This window comes from Vespula pensylvanica, chromosome 5 (assembly GCF_014466175.1).
Source record: "Vespula pensylvanica isolate Volc-1 chromosome 5, ASM1446617v1, whole genome shotgun sequence".
In the NCBI taxonomy this organism is placed as follows: Eukaryota; Metazoa; Arthropoda; class Insecta; order Hymenoptera; family Vespidae; genus Vespula; species Vespula pensylvanica.
Genome location: NC_057689.1, coordinates 6533019 through 6553623, shown reverse-complemented (window position 1 = coordinate 6553623; position 20605 = coordinate 6533019). Strand labels below are relative to the sequence as shown.

The following is a 20605-nucleotide window of genomic DNA, read 5'->3' as shown; positions in this document are numbered from 1 at the left end:
TTAAATGATGTAATTTACATTTGATGAAAGACACTAATCTGATGGAATCTCAAACAAATATCGTTAAAAATTCAACCAATATACTTTTAAAAATTCTTCAAAAAAATGTAAGTACTTACAAATCATACATTAAGATATAAGATCATAAACAATAAAAAATACAGTAAAACGTTACTCATATCGTAATAACAGTTTGGTACAGTTTAGAACAGTTAAGATAGGTTTACATCAAGTTTATTTTTTAAATAAATTACAATAAATAGACACATTTACTACAGGTGACAATTCTTAGAAATGAAGCTGATTATGGAATACAATTAGATTATGAATTAGAGACAAAACTCGAATGGTTTAACAAAATAAAAAGCAATTTTGCTGATAAGCTCAAATCATTGTGGAGCTTGGCAGAAATACATTGTCCAGTAAATGATGAAATTAAAAAATTTGCAAATCATATTTTTCATTTATGGACAATCATGAATCAACAGGTAATTTAATTTATATCATATTACTTTTTTATTTAATAATATAAATATTATTAGATGTTCTTTTATGATATAGATTTGCAAACAATATTCTAAAATTCAAATAATAAGCCACACTCTACCAAATATTTCATTATCCTCTCTTCTGGATAAAATTAGAAAAGAAGCCATTATGGTAAAGACAAAATTACAGGCTAGTGAAGTGACATGTAATTTAAATGATGTACTAATAGGATATAACTTGTTTAATGAAATTGTAGAATTATTAAATAATCTTGAAAGATATGATAATAAGGTTGAGTATGCAAGAAATTTAATATTATAATTGTTAGATTGTGTATCTGATTGAGCATATGATTATAATGAATGTATGTATATTTATCAATTTCAGGTGCAACAATACTTAATAATGTCAAAAATGGTCCCATATATTCTTAAATTAGAATCAACAATTGATAAATTTGTATCAAATACTGCATTATTACCAAAAAATCAATTAGTTTCCTCAGAACTTAATGTCTTTTTATTTGTATCCAAATTATTAACTGGTGAACTTATGGGTAATGAAATTATAAACCCATATTATATATTAGCAGAAAATATAACAAAAAAACCAGTTTTTATAATAAAAAGTAATAAACGAAAAATCGATGTACCAGTTCTATCTACAGTTAAATTGTTAAAAAGTACTACATAATTTGTAATTTTAAATATTATTGGATCAGTTAAAAATTTAATAATGAATTTTTATAAAATAAAAATATTAATTTCGTTATATTAGAATGAAGAATAACAATTTTTGAACTCTTCTTTAAGATTATATATTTGGCAACATATTAAATATACAGCTATTAAATATAAGCCAATAGCCTTTTTTGAAATAAAAGTATGTATGTCCTATGAATATTACGAAGAATATATGCAATTTAATAGTTTACAATTTATAAACATATGAAAACTAGTATAATATCAGTAATAATGCATCATAATAATTGTACATTCTTTAAAATGTAATGAGACTATATTGTTACAGTTTCTATCTCAAAAATAGTCATTAACAATAATTTAAATTTAATATTGAGAAATATAATAGATCAAAGTTTAATGAATACGGAAAATGAGAGTGAAAATAAAAAGATGAGACATAATATATCAAATCAGTTATATACTAACGTTTGTTTAACAACAAATAAAACGGTCCTTATATACATGAAGTTCTCGCGCATATTTAATATTTATATTAAAAAATGCCTTCAAGATCAGGAATAGAAGTTGGTGGTGCAAGACTTAAAGAGAAGTTTTTAGTACGCATAAATTCTGGTGGCAAAATCTTTTTCCTTTCCTATAATATAAAAAAACAGAAGTATGTAATAAAAGATCAATATATAGAAAGGATATTGATATAGATAACTAATGAATAATGAAAAGACAAGTAAATATTTTAAACATAATTTCTAAAGAAAATCTAATAAATAATTTAATAATAAATGATTTAACATACCAGATGTGAATTATTGGTCCGTATAATATTAGTAACAACAGGTGCCCATCCTTTGGCATTCAAACATTTATAACAAGATCTGGGTTCTCCTAAACAGTCTAAATGATATCCATGTCCACATTCAAAAATTACTACATAATTCGTACTTTGGCATAGAATTTGTCTACATATAGGACAAATAAGAGAGATGCTTGCACAAGCTTTCCCTGCATCTCTGAATAAACAATAAATTTTCATAATTAATAATGTTATCTTTACTAACATTAATATAGCTAATAATTAGTTGATGATATTAATTAATACCTCAAAGATGTTTTCAATGCTTTATGGAGTTCTAAGCTGACCAATCGTGCAGTAGTTTCAACTAGAGTTTGTTCATATTGAGAGTGAGTGAGTACTCCCGCGAGTAACTGACGTATATCACCTATTGTTCCACTTTTTGATAGTGGGTGTTTTAAAATTTGTTCTAGTACAGTTGATAGAGCTGTTGTACCACTAAGTGATTCCAAAATAATTTTTAACAATTTTCCACTCAATTTCTCAACTGCAATTTGTTACTTATTATTTTTATATTTATATATAGATTACTCGTAATAAAAACAAAAAATGGAAAAAAACTACTTCAAATACCATTTTCGTTGATACTGTCTGAATGAGTTTTCAATACAACTTCTACAAGTGGCATCCAACTTAAACTTCCAGCAGATCTCCTGCACATCCCTGCTAATTGCATTGCAGTAATAATAGCCTCTTTTTCAAAAGCTTTGTCTTGACAATACTAAGAAAAATAAATTTGTTATCCACATAAAAAATGTTATCGTGTATGACTATTTATAATAAACATAATATTTACTATACAGTCTTATAATAAATACCATGTTTAAATGATTTTTAAATTGATTTAGCAAAAGATCAAAAGCTTCTTGATAATTTCCTAATTTTTCAAGCATTACTGCTTCAGCATCTATATGATTGGATTGTTTTACTATTTTTAATGCTTCATCTAATCTACAACCATGTGGTCCATTTATATGATTGACTACCTGCGTGTGAAACAAATAATTAAAAATAATCCTCTGACATGATTATTATTTGTATATAATCGCACTTACATTTTTTGGCTCTATCTTACACATCAATGTTAAATATTTTTCCAAAAGTTCAGTTGATAATTCTGGAGTAGTTTCTTCTTCTTTATATTGACTGAGTTGATATAGAGCTCCTAGGAGAGCATATTCTAAACTTATGGTATCATCAAATTTTTTGAGAATTTCGGGAATTTTATTTTGCACTCGATTGGCAATAATAAGAGCAAATTGTGTAACATTTATTGCCACCAGAGCTGAAGCACTAGTTACTAGGACTGGATATAGTGAAGCTGTAGGCAGTCGCTCCAACCAAGGCCAGATATCACAATGCCTAGTAGGATCAAGTATCATGCACTTGCAAACTGCTATCCAATCTTCTCTGGCAGTATACAGCAACTCTGCGACTCGCATACTGCAACATTACATGCTGCGGTACAAATTAATACATATAATGCTAGTAGTATAGTATCATTAGATAGCTATTGTAAATAAACGTAATATTTTCTAAATATTTACAAGAAAAAAAAAAAAAAACAAATTTCTTGAATGCTATATCTCAATTTCACAACATTCTTTTGTTAACAAAAATCTTAAATACATTTTAATATATTTAAACAATTATTAATAACTAAACTATACATTTTTACTTACAAGTTAGCTTTCTGTGCAAGATTCAATAAAGTAGTGTCTGATATGTTGCGCAATTTCTTTGAATTTAATAGTCCTAACACTGCATTCTCTTTTTCAGATTTAAGATCCCTAGATGTGATAACAGATGAGCAATCGCATAATACTTCTACTATTCTAATTAACATATTTGGTTCCAAATTAATTGTATCTCCTGCTGCTTCATTTACTATAAATATTAGAACTAAACTTCTTTGTTCATCCGTGATATAATCTGAATTCATTGGAGTAAGAGGTGTACTAGGTAGAACAATGCTCAATAAAATATCTATGAGCCTTTGTCGTTGTCTAAGACCCATTTCAGAGGTAAATTCTGGTTCTTGAAAGGCAATGGCGATTACATCTAAAAAACCTTTTGCGTCAAAACGAAGCAGTGTCCTCAAATAAGGATATTGTCTTTCTGCATCATTTGCTAGACTGGAATGTTGAGAGAGAAGTGCTCTCAATATATCTGTTTTTGCCCTCTGTGACATAACCTCAGGAAGTGTATCTCTAGGGAAACCACGTCCCGCGAGACAACAACTAGCGTAAACCAAAAGTGCATTACCAAGTTGTAGAATATCTCGAGATAATGATTCTTTGGTATTTGTCAATGCATTTTGAAGAATAGGCACAAGCTGGTGTACAGGTGCTGTAAAATCACCTAAAGCTGCTGTCTGAAGATGTATAAGAGCTTCCCATAAACTTCTTCGACGACAAATAGTTGTTATCTGTAATGCAATAATTAGACAATATAGAATTTAGTTGATTAGGAAATATATTCATTTACCTGATGAATATCTAAGCAATCTATATCTAATAAAACAGCAATTGTTTGAAGTGAATCCACTTTTCCTTCTTGATCATATAAGATAAATAATTGTTGAACTATTAAAGGTGGTAATCTTGGATGAAGACTTCCATTCAGTAATGGACTTTCAAGAGCACACAAATAACTTGATTTGAGTCCTTCAGTTTCAGATACTAAATCCCATAATCGTCCAAATAATAATTCTGTATTTTCTAATTGTATACAATAGTCAACACAAGTATTGACTATATCAAATTCTGTATTATCAGTTATAGAGGAATGATTCAATTGTTCCATATATTGAATCAAGACTTGACAAACTGTGTCTCGAACTATTTGTTTTCGTCGCTGTTTCGAACCTCTAAGACCAACGACAGCTTTGCCTTTATCTTGATAGAAGGAAAGTCCTAAGGCCAAAGCTTCTGGAAAACGACCCTAGGAAAAATTTTATTTTATTTTTTTTTTTTTATTTTATACAAAACAAAATTTCAAGTATTTTTTAATAAATATACCTGCATTGTTAAGTGCTGCAATCGTTCTGTCCATGTTCTTATGCATACTGCATGTAAGCTTTTTGTACCTAATAACAAAAGTTGATTTCCAAATGTTATAACAGTATTATAACAAGCTCTTTCACCAGCTAATGCCATTGCCTGTTAAAAACAATTACATTATAAAGCAGAAAAGAAAAATTATTCTAGCAGTTTTTAGATAATTATAAACAAAACAATTTATACCTTAGAAACATTACCACCTGTACATAATCCTTTGAAATGACTGGAAGCATATGAAATACAAACGCGGCTCATATCCAATGTTTCTAAGCTATCTTGCGTTCTTACATCTAATAAATGTAATTTTTCTTGAGTATCTAATACAACTAAAGATCTTGGATTCAACCACCGTAAATTGCTTATAGTGTATGGAAATGACATTCTACGAAGAGGAGATAACTTCACTCTGGTACCAGCTTCAGTAGATACCTTGGTAATAGTTATATTTTAAACGTGGAACATTGAATTAAATAAATAAATATAAAATTGTTGACTATATAAAATAATAGTACTTGGTAAAAATGTACTACGTCATCCCGTGCAAGAGCCAATACTGGATCAACTACTCGAGATGCATCAGCTGCTTGTATTACAACCAACTGCCAAGAAAGTTGTGGAGGTGCAATTGCAGCACCTGATAGCGAATGTGTAAGAAGAACTCTCATTCTGGGTCGTATGCAAACAACAATCACCTACAAAACTTTATCTTATATAATGAATTCAATTTATAAATAACAAGTAATGAATAGAAAATAGTAGAATCAACAAACCTTAGATAATGTAGCCATTGCTACTAATGTGTAGTTTTTTAATGGGTGAGAAGGTAAATTATTTAGTAATAAAGGTTCTAAAGTGCACACTTCACCTCTAGAACCACTAAACAAGCATCTACTATCACAGCCTCGAACTCCCATAACTCTTGTAAAATTTAATTCAAATACAGATCCACCACTATCGCTACAAAGTGCAACTTTTGAAGAATCTGTAAACTAAAATAAAAATATAAATTAATTATAATAGAAAAGTATCTGATTACAGAATAAATTAGATAAATAAACAATTTTTACTTTAACATGCAATACAGCAGTGTCAAGTGGATGAACTTCAGTAAGTGTTCTTAAAACTTTTCCATCACTACTGTCGATCATTAAAATAAGACCTCTAGCAAAACCAGCCAATATTCTACTTCCATCGTGATTAAAACATAATGCAGAGACAGATCCTTGATGTCTGGCTTCTTGATCACACCATCGCAATGTCTGTGATGAATCAAAGCTTAATATCAAACCATGGCTAGTACCAATTACTAACATATTTCCACCAGCAGTAACTGCACTTGCTAATCCAGCATTGACCCTATCCTAAATAATTTTTTTTCAGATTAGATTTATATTTAATATATATTAAAAATACTTTGTTTTAATACTTACACTTGCTGATAAAATTTGTGCAGAAATACCCTTTAAAATTACATGTCTTAAAATAGCACCTGATGGTGAATGCTGTGAAGCTTTGGAAGATTTATTGAGTGAATTCAAAGATAAATGACTACCAACACTGGTTGTTTCACTGCTACCTAATTTTTCAATCGATGCAGCTCCAAGATCATCATCTGTTCCTGATAATGATGTACAATCAGGTTCTGTTAATATACTTTCTAAGGAGGGTAATTCTTCCACAGTTGGTATAGCATATTCTGCATGATCTAACTGAAATAATTTTAATATTGGATCAATCTGTATATCAATGGAATCTAAGCATTAATACTGAACAGAATTAATAACTTTAAATACACAGAAATTTATTTATATATTAAAAAATCACTCTGATATAATAGAGGTAAGAATGATATAATATACATAAGAATAATTTAAAATATAAATTAAGTAACAAATAATCAAACACTGTAAATACAATTAACCTTCAATCGCGCTTCATAGAATATAACATACTTTTTATGTTATATAAAAATCCTTTTAGTGGATTATATATTTAGTTACATTTTTTATAAATATATATTAATTGCTTTTATTATTTACCTCGATAAAATCTAAATTAATAGCTTCTGTTGCAAGATATTCTTGAGATCCAATTTCAGATCCCAACCCATTTTCAGCCATTTTTATTTTATCTGTCATTTTACAGCAGTATGTAATCCTAAAATGATTTAGCGCCATCTATATATATAACTATTAATGCAATTAATACATATATATATATGTACAAAATTATGAGTTTAATGAATATATATGAAAGAAAAAAAAAAGTATATATTTTGTTCAACTTCTTAAAAGCTTTAGCATATATTTTTAGAAAATTTTCTTTTAAAATACGTAAAAAAAAAAGTAATTGAAGTCTATATATCTTGTAGATAACTAATTTTTTATTAACTAATTACTTATTATACAAATACTTTAATATTAAATGTAATAAAATTAAATTTAACAAATATATTAAAATGAATGTTTTATCATTTTAAAGATAGTATTATTTAAATACAATTGTTTTATGAATGTATTGACAATATATTTTATAAATATATGCTACAATAAATTATAAAAAGATATTTAGATAAGATCCTTTAAACCAATTATCCTTTTTTGTCGAGCATTAATTGCTAATTCTTTTTTTTGGTTCAAAACTGAATGTTTCAAGGGAACATATTCAATTGGTATAATTAAATGAGATTCCAATGTCTGTAAAAAATAGTATATTAAGTATCTTGCATTTAGGATATTGTTATTATTAAGATATTTTAGTTATTAATAGATATAAAATAATCATTGCAACTGTTACAATATTTTTGTATAATTACCTCTTCTTGTACATAATCTTGTGTTTTTAGCAGTGTAATTAATTTTTGTAATATTGGTTTCAAATTTTCATCGCTATTTTCTATATCTACTTCAAGTGTTGCAATCTAAAATTTAAAATTACTTTAATTAATATTTTTATTTTATATTGTAAAGTCAATAAAATTATGAGTAATTTAATTATACATACCACATCTGAAAAATATGTTTCTTTGATTTTATAATTTCCTTCAAGTGATTTTTTTAATAAAAACATAACATCGTTAAATCTCTTAAGCTTACTATATGTAAGAATTTTCAAACATCTACTATCAATGTAACGTGTTTTTATTAATGATAATAATTCTAAAGCAATCTCTGGAGAATTTTGTTTTAATGCTAGACCTGCTAAGAATGTTATAACTTTACGTATAGGTGGAAGATTACTTGTAGACAATTCTTTCCAACAGTTTAATAGATAACTATATGATTCTGGAGTATTCTAAAAAAAATAAAATTTTAAATAATTAAATTTTTGTATTTTGTTTTAAATAAATTATTAAAAGAATGTACAAACCTCTCGATAACAAGCAGCAGCAGTAATAATAACTGGAAATCTTGGAAATTGATCACTGTTTCTGATTTTACACATATCAAATACTTGCCGTATTTCCTTGTACATTTCATGATTGTACAATAGTGTCATCAAAGCCGTGTAACTCATATTTTGATCATAAAATGATGTTAGATTTGGATCAAGAAATGTAGATAATGCTAGATCTGGTCTATCCACAAAATTAAAAGCTCTCATTATAACAGGGCCAAATACATAATTACCAAATCTTAACTCTTTGTTTTGAGAATTAAATTTATATATCATTTTAACAAATAAATCTAAATCTTCAGATTCAGAAGATACTAAATGAGCCATAGCTTTTAAATCTTCTGTAAAAATAACACTGTTTTCATCATTAACAATTTCTTTCATTTTTGTACGAAATGAAGATTCTACGCTTGTAAACTGCTCGGATATCTGTGATCTCATATATTCATAACCGTTCATGCCTATTGATTTATTTGTCAAAATAAAACGATTTGCTTGGAAATGGACACTTCCTAAAATAAAATCACAATTTAATTAAAACAAGTTAAAAATGCATGATATAATGTTTGAGGTTACTGTAGTATTACGTACCATTTAAATTATTTTTTATTGTAGGTTTAAAGATAAGTGGCAAATTAAGCCGAAGAAATCTTAAATTTAAAGCCATGATTTATAAATATTATCTATATAATTAGAATAATTTTTCTTTATCTCTTATTTTTAATTAATTATTAGTATACAGTAGAGTAAAGTTACAAGAGACCGCACACGCGAAGATGTAAAAGAAAGATACGGAACGTTTTCCGGAAGGACTTCACGAATCATCCTAGTTTATTAAATATTATCCATTACGATCATATTATACTCGTGTAAATTAATTAATATATAATAAATTACAACTTGTATTTTAATATATATTTGTAGCTTATATATTATGTAATTATGTAAAAATAAATTGTTGATTTGATCAAAGAGGTATCTCTTAATAAAAATATGGAATGCTTGAATCGTATTGGATCATATTTGACTATGTTGAGAATGGAACGTATATTATAAATTATACTTTATTAGTTTTGTTAATAAAAATTAGCGATAGATGAAAATAATTATTGTTCGTCTACGATTATTTCTTCAAAAACATTGGTATATATATCAAATAAATAAAAAAAAACATTCACTTTTATCGATCAAATAACAAATTTTTTAACCGATAGAATAGAAATATTTTTTCATGTGTAAACATAACGTTACTTTTATTCATGGAGAATGATACAACTTGTGTTTTTGTTCGAGATAAAGTACCGCTGGACGATTTTAAAAGATTTTTACTTCCTTCGAAAAATTTTCAGCACCAATTCTCAAGTATATATTTTACAAGATTAAATGCATTAAGAGATAACGTAATACAAAAGGCAAAAACAAAATGGGGTAAAGTATTTTAAATTAATTCATAACTGAAGATAAATATCTTTTAATAAACTCATGCGTGATATAGGTTAATAGGTGTTATAGGTGATAGGGGTTATAGGTTAATTTTAATAAGATCGATGAAAGGAAATATATATGTCTATAAAGGAAAGATAAAACACTATATTCTTTAAAAAAATACGCATCTGAAAAAGAAATAAAAAATTGTTCTCATTACATAAAATTTTCGTTTATAACTTTTATGCCAATATAATTTGCTTATTGCTCATACTTGTATTTATCAATAAATATATTGTCAGAAAATAATTAAAATATATAAAACAGATACAAATAAATATTTATAAAAAGAGTTTCTGTAAATCTTTGTTATTTTATTTTAGCTCCATATAAAGTAATAAATATCTCAAATCTTGTTGAATTTCAAGAAAATGAACTCTGTATCATCATAGGAACTCTTTATAAGCATCAAGAACTTAAAAAATCAACCTTGCAAATGCTTTCAAAAGAACTGCAATTTTGTCCACAACCATTACAATCTAATTATGCCTTATTTAAGAATATCTTATTTTTGGAAGATGAAACATTAAGAATAAAACTAACTGGTAATCATATGAACATACAAAGTATTGTAACTGGTATTGTTTGTGCTATGCTTGGTCGTCAACAAGAGAATGGAACATTTTGGGTATTATAAGTACATATTAAGTTAATATCTTAAGTTATTTGATTTGACCAATTAGATTATTCTTACTTTAGGTAGAGGATTGGTGTTTTCCAGGATATTCTTCAGCACCTTCTACATCTTGTATATCAATAAAAAAAAGTAAAATGATACTATTAGTTTCTGGATTATCTTTGGTAAATAACATAAATTCATTTGGATTGACTCTTTTATCAGAGTGGATTGTAGGAATGGCTGGAAATTCTTGCATACAAAAAGAAGCTGCACATATTGCACATGTTATTATAGCTGGTATTTGTGATTACTTTAATTTATATCAATTAGTGTTTACTTATATGATTAAAATTAATAAATTTATCTATGATCATTTAGGAAATAGTGTAAGAGGTTTTATCGAAACATTTGACCATAAAAATTATTCAAAAAAACAAAAATATAATGAAATATTAACTAAGGAAACTCAGGTAGCCACTCATAGACTTGATGAATTTCTTAAACCTATTGTAAAATGTTGTTGTGTAACATTAATGCCTGGTGAATTTGATCCTGTATGTCATACATTGCCTCAACAGCCATTACATCCTTGTTTATTACCACAAACAATAAGGTATAAAATTAAATCTATTAGACATAATTACAGAAAAAATGAGGAATTTACTTTACAAAAGATTTTACAGATATAAGAGTTTTAATAGTGCTACTAATCCTTGGGTTGGTTCTATTGGATCTCGTATTATAGCTGGATCTAGTGGACAACCAATTCAAGATATTATGAAAGTTGCTAATCTTACAGAAAATACTCCTTTAGCATGGCTAGAGAATACATTATATTGGCGACATTACGTACCTACAGCTCCTGATAAATTACCATCTTATCCATATTTTGAAAATGATCCATTCATCATAAAGGAATGTTTAGACATATACTTTGTTGGTAACATGGAGGAATATGATACAAAAGTAATATCTGGTAAGATCATGTTTAAATTATATTAGGTGAAAACAAATGAATAAACCATTTCAATTTTATTAAATATTTGTCACAGATGAAGGACATATAGTGAGGTTAGTTTGTATTCCAAACTTTTCAAAAACTCGAACAGTTGTTTTGCTTGATTTGGAAAGTCTAGAAACGTTTCCTATTTCATTTGAAGCTAGTTTATGACATCTAGCATATTTCTTTATATTTTATATTTGTTTTTATACAATTTTAATTGTATTATATCGTATAATGTTGTATTGTATATATATATATATATATGTATGTATGTATTGAATTGTAATATATTCTGTTTAGCAGTTGTATATATAATTATTTTTACTAAATAAAAAATAAAACATAAAAGGAATATGAAAAACAAGTAATTGTTAAGTTATTAATAATAAAAAATATAGTTTTTAATCAATATGCGCAAAGATATTTTGCACGTTCAAAATTTTTAGGTCATTATATGTACCGCTAGAGGGCGCAAAGCGTCTGGCGATAAATAAACTATATAACTTACTATTCTATGAAAGTGTCGTTTATATAATCTATGATAGAATATTCGTGACGTTTGACGTGCAAACAGGTGTTACTGTAAGCAACACATGATGAATGGAAAGCTTTTCTCACTACTTCTTAGCTGCCTAATTACTTCGGACTTCGTGAATGCATATATTGATCAAAATGAAGGTTGTTTTATATCAGTTTTTTGAATCACTGTTATTGTCACCGAGTTTGTATCTTTTCTAACCTATTCAAAAAATTTGCATCGCATATAGGATAATTTATAAATAATGTGTGTATATACATATAAGCGCACGAACATGTGTATATACACACAACGTATACATAAATATGTATTGTTTAAGCGCATAAAATAAAAAGATATACCCGAAGATTGGATTATACAATATTTTAGATTCTCATGAACAGTCAGGAATAAATTTCCTACAACTGTTTCGGTCCTATGGAGAGCGTGAAAGGGAAAATCGCAGGAATATTGATAATGATTTGGAAACATGGACAGGGAGATGGATGCCAGAAAGGTTAGGTGATCCTACTCCACCTCCTAAAATATTATCTAAGAATGAATATTCGCATGATGATTATTCACAGAATTTTATACACTCAATACCTATGGGTATAGTATCTACACAATGTGATGATGCTAAGGTATATTAAGTTATAACCAAGTTTTTCTTTTTAACAATTTTTTGTTTTTTAAACTTATAACGAATTATTATTATCATTATATATATCAGACAAATTTAACTGTTGATTGGGATGGATCTCCAGTGAATTATACCTGTTACAATAGACGTATTATACCTAATACTGAAATAAATCCTATGTTGTACTGTGAAGAGGTTCCAACAGCATATGTGGTAAGATTTTATTATTATTATTTTTCTTTTTATATAATTTCTGGCAATAAAAATTTAATTTACTAAGACTTTTATTAAAATATACTTTACTTCTATGGATAGGCTGCTCATAAATGTATGAATGAGAAGATAGAATATGATAGTGATATACCAATTTAGTAAGTATGTTATGTAAGAAACATGTTACATTTATATAGTTGATATGTAAAAATCCCTTTTTCAGTGGAACACATAGAGCTTTATGGCCTGTCTATGGAGAATATAAATTTTTACCAAAACAAAGATGGCTTCATAGTATGGAGGTAATTGTATCTTTACTACTTACAATTTGTAAAATATTAAAGATAGATATTTCTTTAGCATGGAGCAGTTGTTATGTTGTATCATCCATGTGCTAATCCATTAGAAGTAAAGCGCTTGAAATCTCTAATTAAAGGTTGTCTTCGGCGACATATTATAACACCTTACAATCTTTTGGAGGAAGATAGAGTAAGTTTAGAGTCCAAATTGATTTCAATGTGTAATCTTATTAAATAATCTTATTATATATAATTAAAGGAAATTAATAGGTTATAAAATAGATTTGTATCATACGTGATAATAATTTTATATATTGTTTGACTAATAATGTATCTACATATTGCAGCCTCTAGCATTATTAACATGGGGTTGTAGATTGACAATGTCGTATGTCAATCCTACAGTAGTAAAACACTTTGTTCGTGTAAAAGCTCTACGTGGTCCAGAAAGATTATCAAATGATGGATATTTCCAAGATCAACTTCTTTCTAAAGCAGAACTTGTTTTTGATAAGGATGATTCCATACTTTGTCCCTATTAAAAATCTAAATGCGATTTTTTACGCGATTACAATATGCTATTCATTTTTGACAGTATAATACGTGCGCCTTTCTGAATGTTTTATATCTAATATTTGGCCTTACATTTAGGATTCATTTTTAAGTACTTTCAGCATTTTAATAATTAGGCTTTTAGGATAGTAAAATTAATTTTAAAGCGCTGGCTGTGTAATAAAATTTATATTATTTTCTTAATAAATTGTTATACATGTCTAACGAGGCATTCCTACTTTTCCTTTGTGAAGGTAGGAGCGGAAGAAAGAAAAGGCAAAAAAAATGACACCTCGTATTCCCGATATATCATATATTCTTCACCGTTCGAGAAGATCATTAAATACATTGAACATCGTGTCGGTTTTTGAAATTTTTTTTACGGGCCGTTATCTATAATTGTATAGTAACTTCACTGCAGTGCTGACTATAATTCTTGCGGATACTTATCTTTAATTATATATAAAATTAGGGTAAGATAAGTAACGCTACTATATATCAGTAATGTAAAATATACTACCCGACTACTCAATGGTAAGTCGTTAACGTAAAAGAATATAATTGTACAGTAAACGCTTGGCTTATTTTTTTCTTTTTTTCTCTTTCGTAGATGAGTGACCTGAAAATTATTCTTACATCGTCGGTATTCTTCGGATGAGATTATACGAGAAGACGAATCCAACGAAATCCTTTGGAAAAAAAATCAAAATGTTTCGCACAAGATTATATTTACCTTCGAACAAGGATCTTTATAATTCATTCATCTCAGGCAAGTGGTATATGAGAAAAGATTTCCATCCAAAGGGGGTATGTTGGATTCGTATTTCGTTGGTCGACTGATCGTTATCGCGCGATCCGTATCTCTATAGAATCGGAGATAAACGGACTAGAGGCCTACCGTTATACTCATAGAGGAAACTTTCCTTTGTGCTTGATTACACGATGAAAGGGCACATTCACTTGATCACATATTAGCTCTACAGCAGTAATAATCGTTACCTGCTAATTGAAACCACCCTTCGCGATCGTTCGAACGGCCGAAAGTCGCGAAGAGTTTCTCGTTTGTTACGGCAAGTAACGATTATATAGAAGAGGGTATTCTTAACATTATTGCCAACTTTGTACAGTGTTAATAATAACATTATAATAGAGAAAACGAAAACGAAATATATTCGTATCATTTTTGTTCTTACACGAGAGAAGTCTATAGTGCTCGTCTGACATAAAAGTACGAGACGTAAATACGTATAGGCAGAAAAACACCGTTGATTCATTTAATATAAGTGATCATTAATACAATACCTTTATTAATTTTTTTTTATGAATCTCGCCTATGAAATACCTACAATAAAAAGTATTGATATCTCTGTTACTCTTGCATGTGCTACATGTTGTTTTTTTTTTACTTTATATATACTTCGCTCGTACTTTCTCTCGCTCGTTCGTTCTCTCTCTCCCTCTCTCTCGCTCTATCTCTTTCTTTCTTTTTTTGTTTTACTTCAATAATTTAAATTTATCAATATAATCTCACTTTTATCGCTGAACGATCGAGAAATCGCCGGCGTGCGACTCTCGCTTTGTCGTCTACGACTTTCTTATTTTTTTTTTTTTATTTTGTTTTCTCCTTATCGTCGTTTGTCGCTTTATTTGTTCTCTTTTTTTCCTTTTTTTTTTCTCTACGTGTGTTAATATTTTCGCATTAATTACGATTTACGTTTGAAAGTGGAATTGACACTTATAAGGTTATTGAAATAGCCTCTCAATATAATAATTGCACCAACGTGACACGATCTTGCTTAGACTCTCTCTCTCTCTCTCTCCCCCTTTTTCTTTCTCATGCATACTTATACACGACACACCCTTTCGATCTTTCTCTTTCACTGCCATTCATTCGACATTCACACGCAATTCACGAACATTCATGAACATACATTGAACTCTTTTCCACTAATCTAACTTTCCTTTCATTTTCTCTCTTTCTTTCTTTCATCTTCCACACGCGCGACTATTTAATTATTTACCTATTTATTCTTTTATTCACCCCCTTTATTTTATTTATATATCTGGAAATGGCTGATGTAAGTACATGAAGATCTCTCTCTTCCGTATCAATTAATCCCGCGTCACTTCTCTTCTTTTCTTTAAATTTCTCATACGTGACGAACGAATAGATGAACAGCGTTTTAGAGATCGACATTTCCGATATATATGTATATATACTTTTATCGACGAAATAAAATGATTAAAGGACTCGTTAAATAACTAATATAATTTTTCAAATGTGTTGAAAATGCGATTCGACTTTGTGGCGCGAAAATATAAACTTTCTTATAAATTCAATGCAAACGTGAAAGATACTATTTCGGATAAAATTGAACAACGCTTAAAACGTCCGTCATCTTTTGATCGTCAACGTTGTCGGTCTTCTTCCGGTCTTTTCTTCGTTGCATTTATTCCCGAAACGAACTCGTTCTCCTATTTCCTTTTTCTTATTTCAAATTGGAAAGGTTTACGCGCGTTTTGTGAATGAGAGAACGCGCGGATGTCCTTTTGAATTCTATGCGCTAAATATAACGACGTTACAGACTTTGGATTTTGAATATCGATCGACCTCTCGGCTTTTCGACCTTCTCTTTCTCCTTGTGGCTTATACAGATATCGATCGCGAGGACGAGCTCTCGTTTTCTCTTATTGTTAGGCCAAACCCGTGCGTTGCGCGATCGATCGCCAGTGTATCGATAATAATAATGATCGATGCTATGTTTACATCGTAAAACTTATATAATACATATATTTATATATATATATATATATAATGTGTAACGATAAGAAATAAATATATATATATATGTATATGAATGTATATATGTATATATTTATGCATATATACATGCATATCGTATATCATTTCAATTCCTATTATACGAAGATGACCGCTACACGCTGCGCGCTGCGCTATAATCTCGAGTTTTCTTTCAATTTTTTTTTCTTCCTTCTTTAAGGCTTATGAGATGTTCTCGAACTTGCCGACCTGTCGAAAATTTGAATGAGTCCCTTTGAACTTCTCATCGACTAATTCCTTCCTCTGTCCTCTTTATCTATCTAATTTATCTATCTATCTCTCCTTCACCCTCTCTTTCCATCACGCATTCCAAATCATTCATACGGATCCATTCGTCGACTCGTTCGAGCAGCGATGACGAGTTAACTCGGCGTAATTATGTATATATGTACGATGATGATCGAGAAGAGGACGGTCGGATGTCAGTGACGTCCTTGGCGATGTACATATGTATATATATATATAATATATATAATATATATGTGTGTATATATATATATATACACATATACACGTGTACATTGCCAACGAGAAAAGTATGTTTCTATTTTCTCAACTTGAAAGAGATCGATGAAAAGAGCTTGTTCGAAGTAGATCATCGCCAATGAGACGCTTCAAAAAGAGACTTCGATCGATCGAAAAATTGACCTTTTCTTTTTCTTTTTTTTCCCCGTTTTTCTTCTTTTTTGTTCGTTTTAATAATTCCTTAAAAGCGCGTGTAAGAGAAAAATTCAATTCTTTTCGTTGCTCGTCTTATTGGCAAGATCTATAAAAATTCGGACGAAGCATCGCGCTTGCGTGACGATAGGAAAAATCATAAAATTGTCGTAATACTAAAGAAATATTTTCAGTATTTCGTCGGAAGTCAGCATGATACCGTTTTATTACGGATCTGAATTCCGAGGAATTACTTAATTATTAATAAAAGGATAGAACCGAACGAGGTTCCAAATCCTTGGTTTTTATTGTGTTATTAATGTCATCAATATAACGGAGAGCATCGTTCGGACAACGAGTTTTGTATCGGGTCTGTCGCATTTTTCTGATCTTTTCTCTTTCTCTTTCTTTTATCTCTCTTTCGTACGTGACAAAGGGATTGCCTGGTCTCTCTCTCTCTCTCTTTCTATTTCTCTCTCTCTTTTCTATCTAATATCTTTCTAATCTCTTTTTCTCTCCATCTTTCTGCCGTTTCGTTTACTCGTATTTGGATTAACTGGGTAAATAGATTATAATGCGGCTACCTAATAACTAACAATTATTATGTTTTCTGTACAATGCAAGGTGTGATCTTAATAAGAGCAATTATTCACTGTTTAATAATCAATATTATTATCGTTTATAGTTAATATTATCATTATTACAGCAACGCGCACGATATCGTTTCTGCATTTTATGTATATATGTATGTCATAATTCGCTTGCCATTATACCATTTGAAACATTAACCCATAATCTTCTGAATGTATGTACTTCAACGTTCATATAATATATTCAACAAAACATTAACATTAACGCCGCTCGCTCGCCGTACTTCTTCCTTTTGCCGCTATAAGTATATGCTACCCTTTTTTCCTCTTTTTCTTTTTAATTTCTTTGTCGTGATTTACTCACTTTGCCGGTGAGAATAGCAGGCGTTTTAGCGAGAGATAATTGTTATTTAATATAATATAATATAATATAATATAATATAATATAATATAATATAATATAATATAATATAATATAATATAATATATTATCTTCATCGCGATCGTGCCACCTAACTATACTTATATGCATGTATGTATACACTTTGCTTTACGTACGATTTATATATCGCGTATTATGCATCTTTGCGGTAGTACGACGCACGAAAAGTTAAAATACAGCTCGTCAATGGAATTACCTTGAGTTAAATTTTTTCCTTCTTTTTTTTTCCTGTCTCTTTCTCTCTCTCTCTCTCTCTCTCTCCCTCTTTCTCCCCTCGTCTCTCTTTTTCTTTTTTATTTGTCTAAACTTCTTTCGTAATACCTATATTTGTATTATTATTGCTGCAGCTTAATGCCATCTTTTCTTTTTTTACAGTAAGAGAGTCCACTTCGGGATTGACAGAAAGAAGAACCGATGGACCTTTCGCATTTTCTCTCTTTTTTTCTATTTTTTTATATTATTTATTTATTTATTTATTTATTTATTTATTTCACATTTATTTTTATTTTTATTCTTTCGATTGTGTTATACTGTAATTGTCGCCGTCGCATCTAAGAGTCTCGCGATCGAAATGACGAATGAGTGACTGCCAATAAGAGTTTATTTCTTGTTCTTTTTTCTTTCTCCTTTCGGAGCTCGATGATTTAAGGCTCGACGCGATAATCTAATTTTTCTCTAGAGTTTTCACGTGAAACTCGTTATTTTTCATTTCTTCCGATTTTTTATCGTCGTCTTTCTTATTTAGCCGTGTACGCGATGGTAACGCACGCAACATCCATGCACTTAGCTGTAAAACGGAATGATAATTAAACGATAGAGTTCACGATGAACGACATGGCTCGGGCGCCTTTCATTAAAATTTACTCCTAGTAATACTTTCAACAACGTAAACTATTTTTAATATATATATATATATATAACATAATATATATATATGTATTTTATAATATATATACGTATATTTACTTTTTGTTTCCCGTAGAAAAAAGAATGAGAGGAAAATTAAAAGAAGCTTGCTTTCTTTCTTTCATTTTTTATCTTTTACTAGCTAAAGAGATTCTGCAATGGCGATCTAATCTTCTACGCAGGAAATGAAAAACACGACAATAGCAGTCTTAGCCGTATTACACAAGCGCCCTTTTCTAAATGCGAATTTGAGAGCGTTTGTTTGGAATGCAGTACGTACAGGTGTGTATGTATGTATGTATATATGTATAATAATAACCAGGTGATTCGAAGAGAGAAGCTAGCAAAACGATGTTGTCTAAAACGGCGTTGCGAAAAGAAGGTTGCAAGTGGGTTTTTTCCTTTGTTTGTTATCGTTATCATTTTTTTTCTTTTTCTTTTTTTTCCAAAGAACAGATCAGAATTTTTGGAAATGCGAAAAATCATCGTTCTTGAAGGACGATCGTGTTCATTCGATCCCTTAGCAGACAGTCCCAATACCCTAATGGCGTTTTGTGCAACACGAAATGGTCAAACATAAATCACTTTTTTTCGTTACTTTTTACGATAGTGTGTAGATTAAAATCGACTAACCAATATCTCGTACGAGTTTAACAAAGAAAAGAAAAAGGAAAAAAAAAAGGAGAGAAACAATGTATACATGTTTCTTTTCCTCTTTTTTTTTTTAAGTAGATAATTAATAATTATATATATAATTAATCTAAGTATGGCTCTTCTCGTTCGGAAACTATAATCGCTCACTTGGAAATTCGTTCACAAGGATATCGGCCACATTCTAGAATCGTTGTGCTTTTAAGGGCGCGACTATATCCTCTTTCTCCTTCTCTCTATCTCTTTTTCATCTAAGTCTCGCCATTCTTATTCTTCTTTATTTATTTATTTATTTTTTAGTTTTTTTTAAGTTAACCGACTACGCATGCTAATCGATTAAATATATCGGAAGAATTGATTGTATCCTTTTTTCTCTGAACACCTATTGGTCTTGACGTCTCTTAATCATCGAATTATCGTCGCTTTGAAACACGGGGTAGAAACGACAAAGAACATTAAAACGAATTAAAAAATTTATGAGTATCGTCTAAATTGGCTCTTGTGTATTTTACACGATAATGTATCAAGATCCATAACGATTTCCTCTTTCTTTCTTTCTTTCTTTCTCTTTTTCTTCTGCTATCGACAGCACGGAAATTCGTTTACAATTAACCACACGCGATAGGGTCGACGTGTCAAAGAACAGAAAGAAAAGAAGAAAAAATATGGAAAAAAAAAAAAATAA

General features: G+C 29.2%; 5 protein-coding genes across 11 annotated transcripts; 3 read left to right on the top strand and 2 right to left on the bottom strand.

Annotated features, from left to right (window-relative positions):
* Positions 1 to 23: 23 nt before the first annotated feature.
* LOC122629060 lies at positions 24 to 1986 on the top strand. Its single transcript, XM_043812062.1, has 4 exons — positions 24 to 107; positions 279 to 488; positions 562 to 780; positions 877 to 1986. Exons 1-4 carry the CDS (start codon positions 24 to 26, stop codon positions 1180 to 1182), a joined length of 819 nt encoding a protein of 272 aa, XP_043667997.1. The 3' UTR covers positions 1183 to 1986.
* On the bottom strand, positions 219 to 7301 carry LOC122629056 (vacuolar protein sorting-associated protein 8 homolog). 3 transcript variants are annotated; one of them, XM_043812048.1, is made up of 15 exons: positions 7145 to 7292; positions 6536 to 6814; positions 6173 to 6466; positions 5876 to 6094; positions 5618 to 5797; positions 5289 to 5534; positions 5064 to 5204; positions 4531 to 4986; positions 3726 to 4471; positions 3099 to 3486; positions 2862 to 3029; positions 2617 to 2764; positions 2290 to 2530; positions 1987 to 2200; positions 219 to 1827 (listed from the first exon to the last, which is right to left on the bottom strand). In XM_043812048.1, exons 1-15 carry the CDS (start codon positions 7280 to 7282, stop codon positions 1726 to 1728), a joined length of 3960 nt encoding a protein of 1319 aa, XP_043667983.1. In that variant the 5' UTR covers positions 7283 to 7292; the 3' UTR covers positions 219 to 1725. The 3 variants fall into 3 exon arrangements, with proteins under 3 accessions (XP_043667983.1, XP_043667984.1, XP_043667985.1); XM_043812049.1 differs by lacking the exon at positions 2862 to 3029 and having other exon boundaries at positions 7145 to 7294; XM_043812050.1 differs by lacking the exons at positions 219 to 1827; positions 1987 to 2200; positions 2290 to 2530 and having other exon boundaries at positions 2649 to 2764; positions 2840 to 3029; positions 7145 to 7301.
* Positions 7302 to 7558: 257 nt separating this feature from the next.
* Positions 7559 to 9312, bottom strand: LOC122629087 (pentatricopeptide repeat-containing protein 2, mitochondrial-like). Its single transcript, XM_043812122.1, has 5 exons — positions 9093 to 9312; positions 8475 to 9013; positions 8109 to 8399; positions 7921 to 8025; positions 7559 to 7801 (listed from the first exon to the last, which is right to left on the bottom strand). The coding sequence occupies exons 1-5, from the start codon at positions 9166 to 9168 to the stop codon at positions 7673 to 7675; spliced, it is 1140 nt and encodes a 379-aa protein (XP_043668057.1). The 5' UTR covers positions 9169 to 9312; the 3' UTR covers positions 7559 to 7672.
* Positions 9313 to 9528: 216 nt separating this feature from the next.
* On the top strand, positions 9529 to 11900 carry LOC122629086 (DNA polymerase delta subunit 2-like). 2 transcript variants are annotated; one of them, XM_043812119.1, is made up of 6 exons: positions 9529 to 9929; positions 10310 to 10614; positions 10686 to 10902; positions 10984 to 11218; positions 11280 to 11581; positions 11658 to 11900. In XM_043812119.1, exons 1-6 carry the CDS (start codon positions 9761 to 9763, stop codon positions 11774 to 11776), a joined length of 1347 nt encoding a protein of 448 aa, XP_043668054.1. In that variant the 5' UTR covers positions 9529 to 9760; the 3' UTR covers positions 11777 to 11900. The 2 variants fall into 2 exon arrangements, with proteins under 2 accessions (XP_043668054.1, XP_043668055.1); XM_043812120.1 differs by having other exon boundaries at positions 9530 to 9929; positions 11289 to 11581; positions 11658 to 11899.
* A 232-nt stretch (positions 11901 to 12132) lies between these two features.
* LOC122629090 lies at positions 12133 to 16432 on the top strand. Of its 4 annotated transcripts, XM_043812130.1 has the most exons (8): positions 12152 to 12286; positions 12516 to 12642; positions 12713 to 12769; positions 12859 to 12981; positions 13084 to 13139; positions 13205 to 13283; positions 13342 to 13470; positions 13628 to 16432. In XM_043812130.1, exons 2-8 carry the CDS (start codon positions 12616 to 12618, stop codon positions 13820 to 13822), a joined length of 666 nt encoding a protein of 221 aa, XP_043668065.1. In that variant the 5' UTR covers positions 12152 to 12286; positions 12516 to 12615; the 3' UTR covers positions 13823 to 16432. The 4 variants fall into 4 exon arrangements, with proteins under 4 accessions (XP_043668064.1, XP_043668063.1, XP_043668066.1 ...); XM_043812129.1 differs by having other exon boundaries at positions 12133 to 12286; positions 12516 to 12769; positions 14087 to 16432; XM_043812128.1 differs by having other exon boundaries at positions 12134 to 12286; positions 12516 to 12769.
* Positions 16433 to 20605: the final 4173 nt, after the last annotated feature.

Coding starts and splice junctions, on each gene's coding strand:
- LOC122629060 (XM_043812062.1), top strand. CDS start 24: ATGAAAGACACTAATCTGATGGAATCTCAAACAAATATCGTTAAAAAT. Junction 108..278: donor TAAAAATTCTTCAAAAAAAT/GTAAGTACTTAC, acceptor CATTTACTACAG/GTGACAATTCTTAGAAATGA. Junction 489..561: donor GGACAATCATGAATCAACAG/GTAATTTAATTT, acceptor TTTATGATATAG/ATTTGCAAACAATATTCTAA.
- LOC122629056 (XM_043812048.1), bottom strand. CDS start 7,282: ATGGCGCTAAATCATTTTAGGATTACATACTGCTGTAAAATGACAGAT. Junction 3,487..3,725: donor CTTGCACAGAAAGCTAACTT/GTAAGTAAAAAT, acceptor GTAATGTTGCAG/TATGCGAGTCGCAGAGTTGC. Junction 2,765..2,861: donor TTAAAAATCATTTAAACATG/GTATTTATTATA, acceptor TATTTTTCTTAG/TATTGTCAAGACAAAGCTTT.
- LOC122629087 (XM_043812122.1), bottom strand. CDS start 9,168: ATGGCTTTAAATTTAAGATTTCTTCGGCTTAATTTGCCACTTATCTTT. Junction 8,026..8,108: donor AAACATATTTTTCAGATGTG/GTATGTATAATT, acceptor TTTAAATTTTAG/ATTGCAACACTTGAAGTAGA. Junction 7,802..7,920: donor AAGATTATGTACAAGAAGAG/GTAATTATACAA, acceptor TATTTTTTACAG/ACATTGGAATCTCATTTAAT.
- LOC122629086 (XM_043812119.1), top strand. CDS start 9,761: ATGGAGAATGATACAACTTGTGTTTTTGTTCGAGATAAAGTACCGCTG. Junction 10,903..10,983: donor TGCACATGTTATTATAGCTG/GTATTTGTGATT, acceptor ATGATCATTTAG/GAAATAGTGTAAGAGGTTTT. Junction 11,219..11,279: donor TTATTACCACAAACAATAAG/GTATAAAATTAA, acceptor ACTTTACAAAAG/ATTTTACAGATATAAGAGTT.
- LOC122629090 (XM_043812128.1), top strand. CDS start 12,202: ATGATGAATGGAAAGCTTTTCTCACTACTTCTTAGCTGCCTAATTACT. Junction 13,140..13,204: donor GATAGTGATATACCAATTTA/GTAAGTATGTTA, acceptor TCCCTTTTTCAG/TGGAACACATAGAGCTTTAT. Junction 13,284..13,341: donor GATGGCTTCATAGTATGGAG/GTAATTGTATCT, acceptor ATATTTCTTTAG/CATGGAGCAGTTGTTATGTT.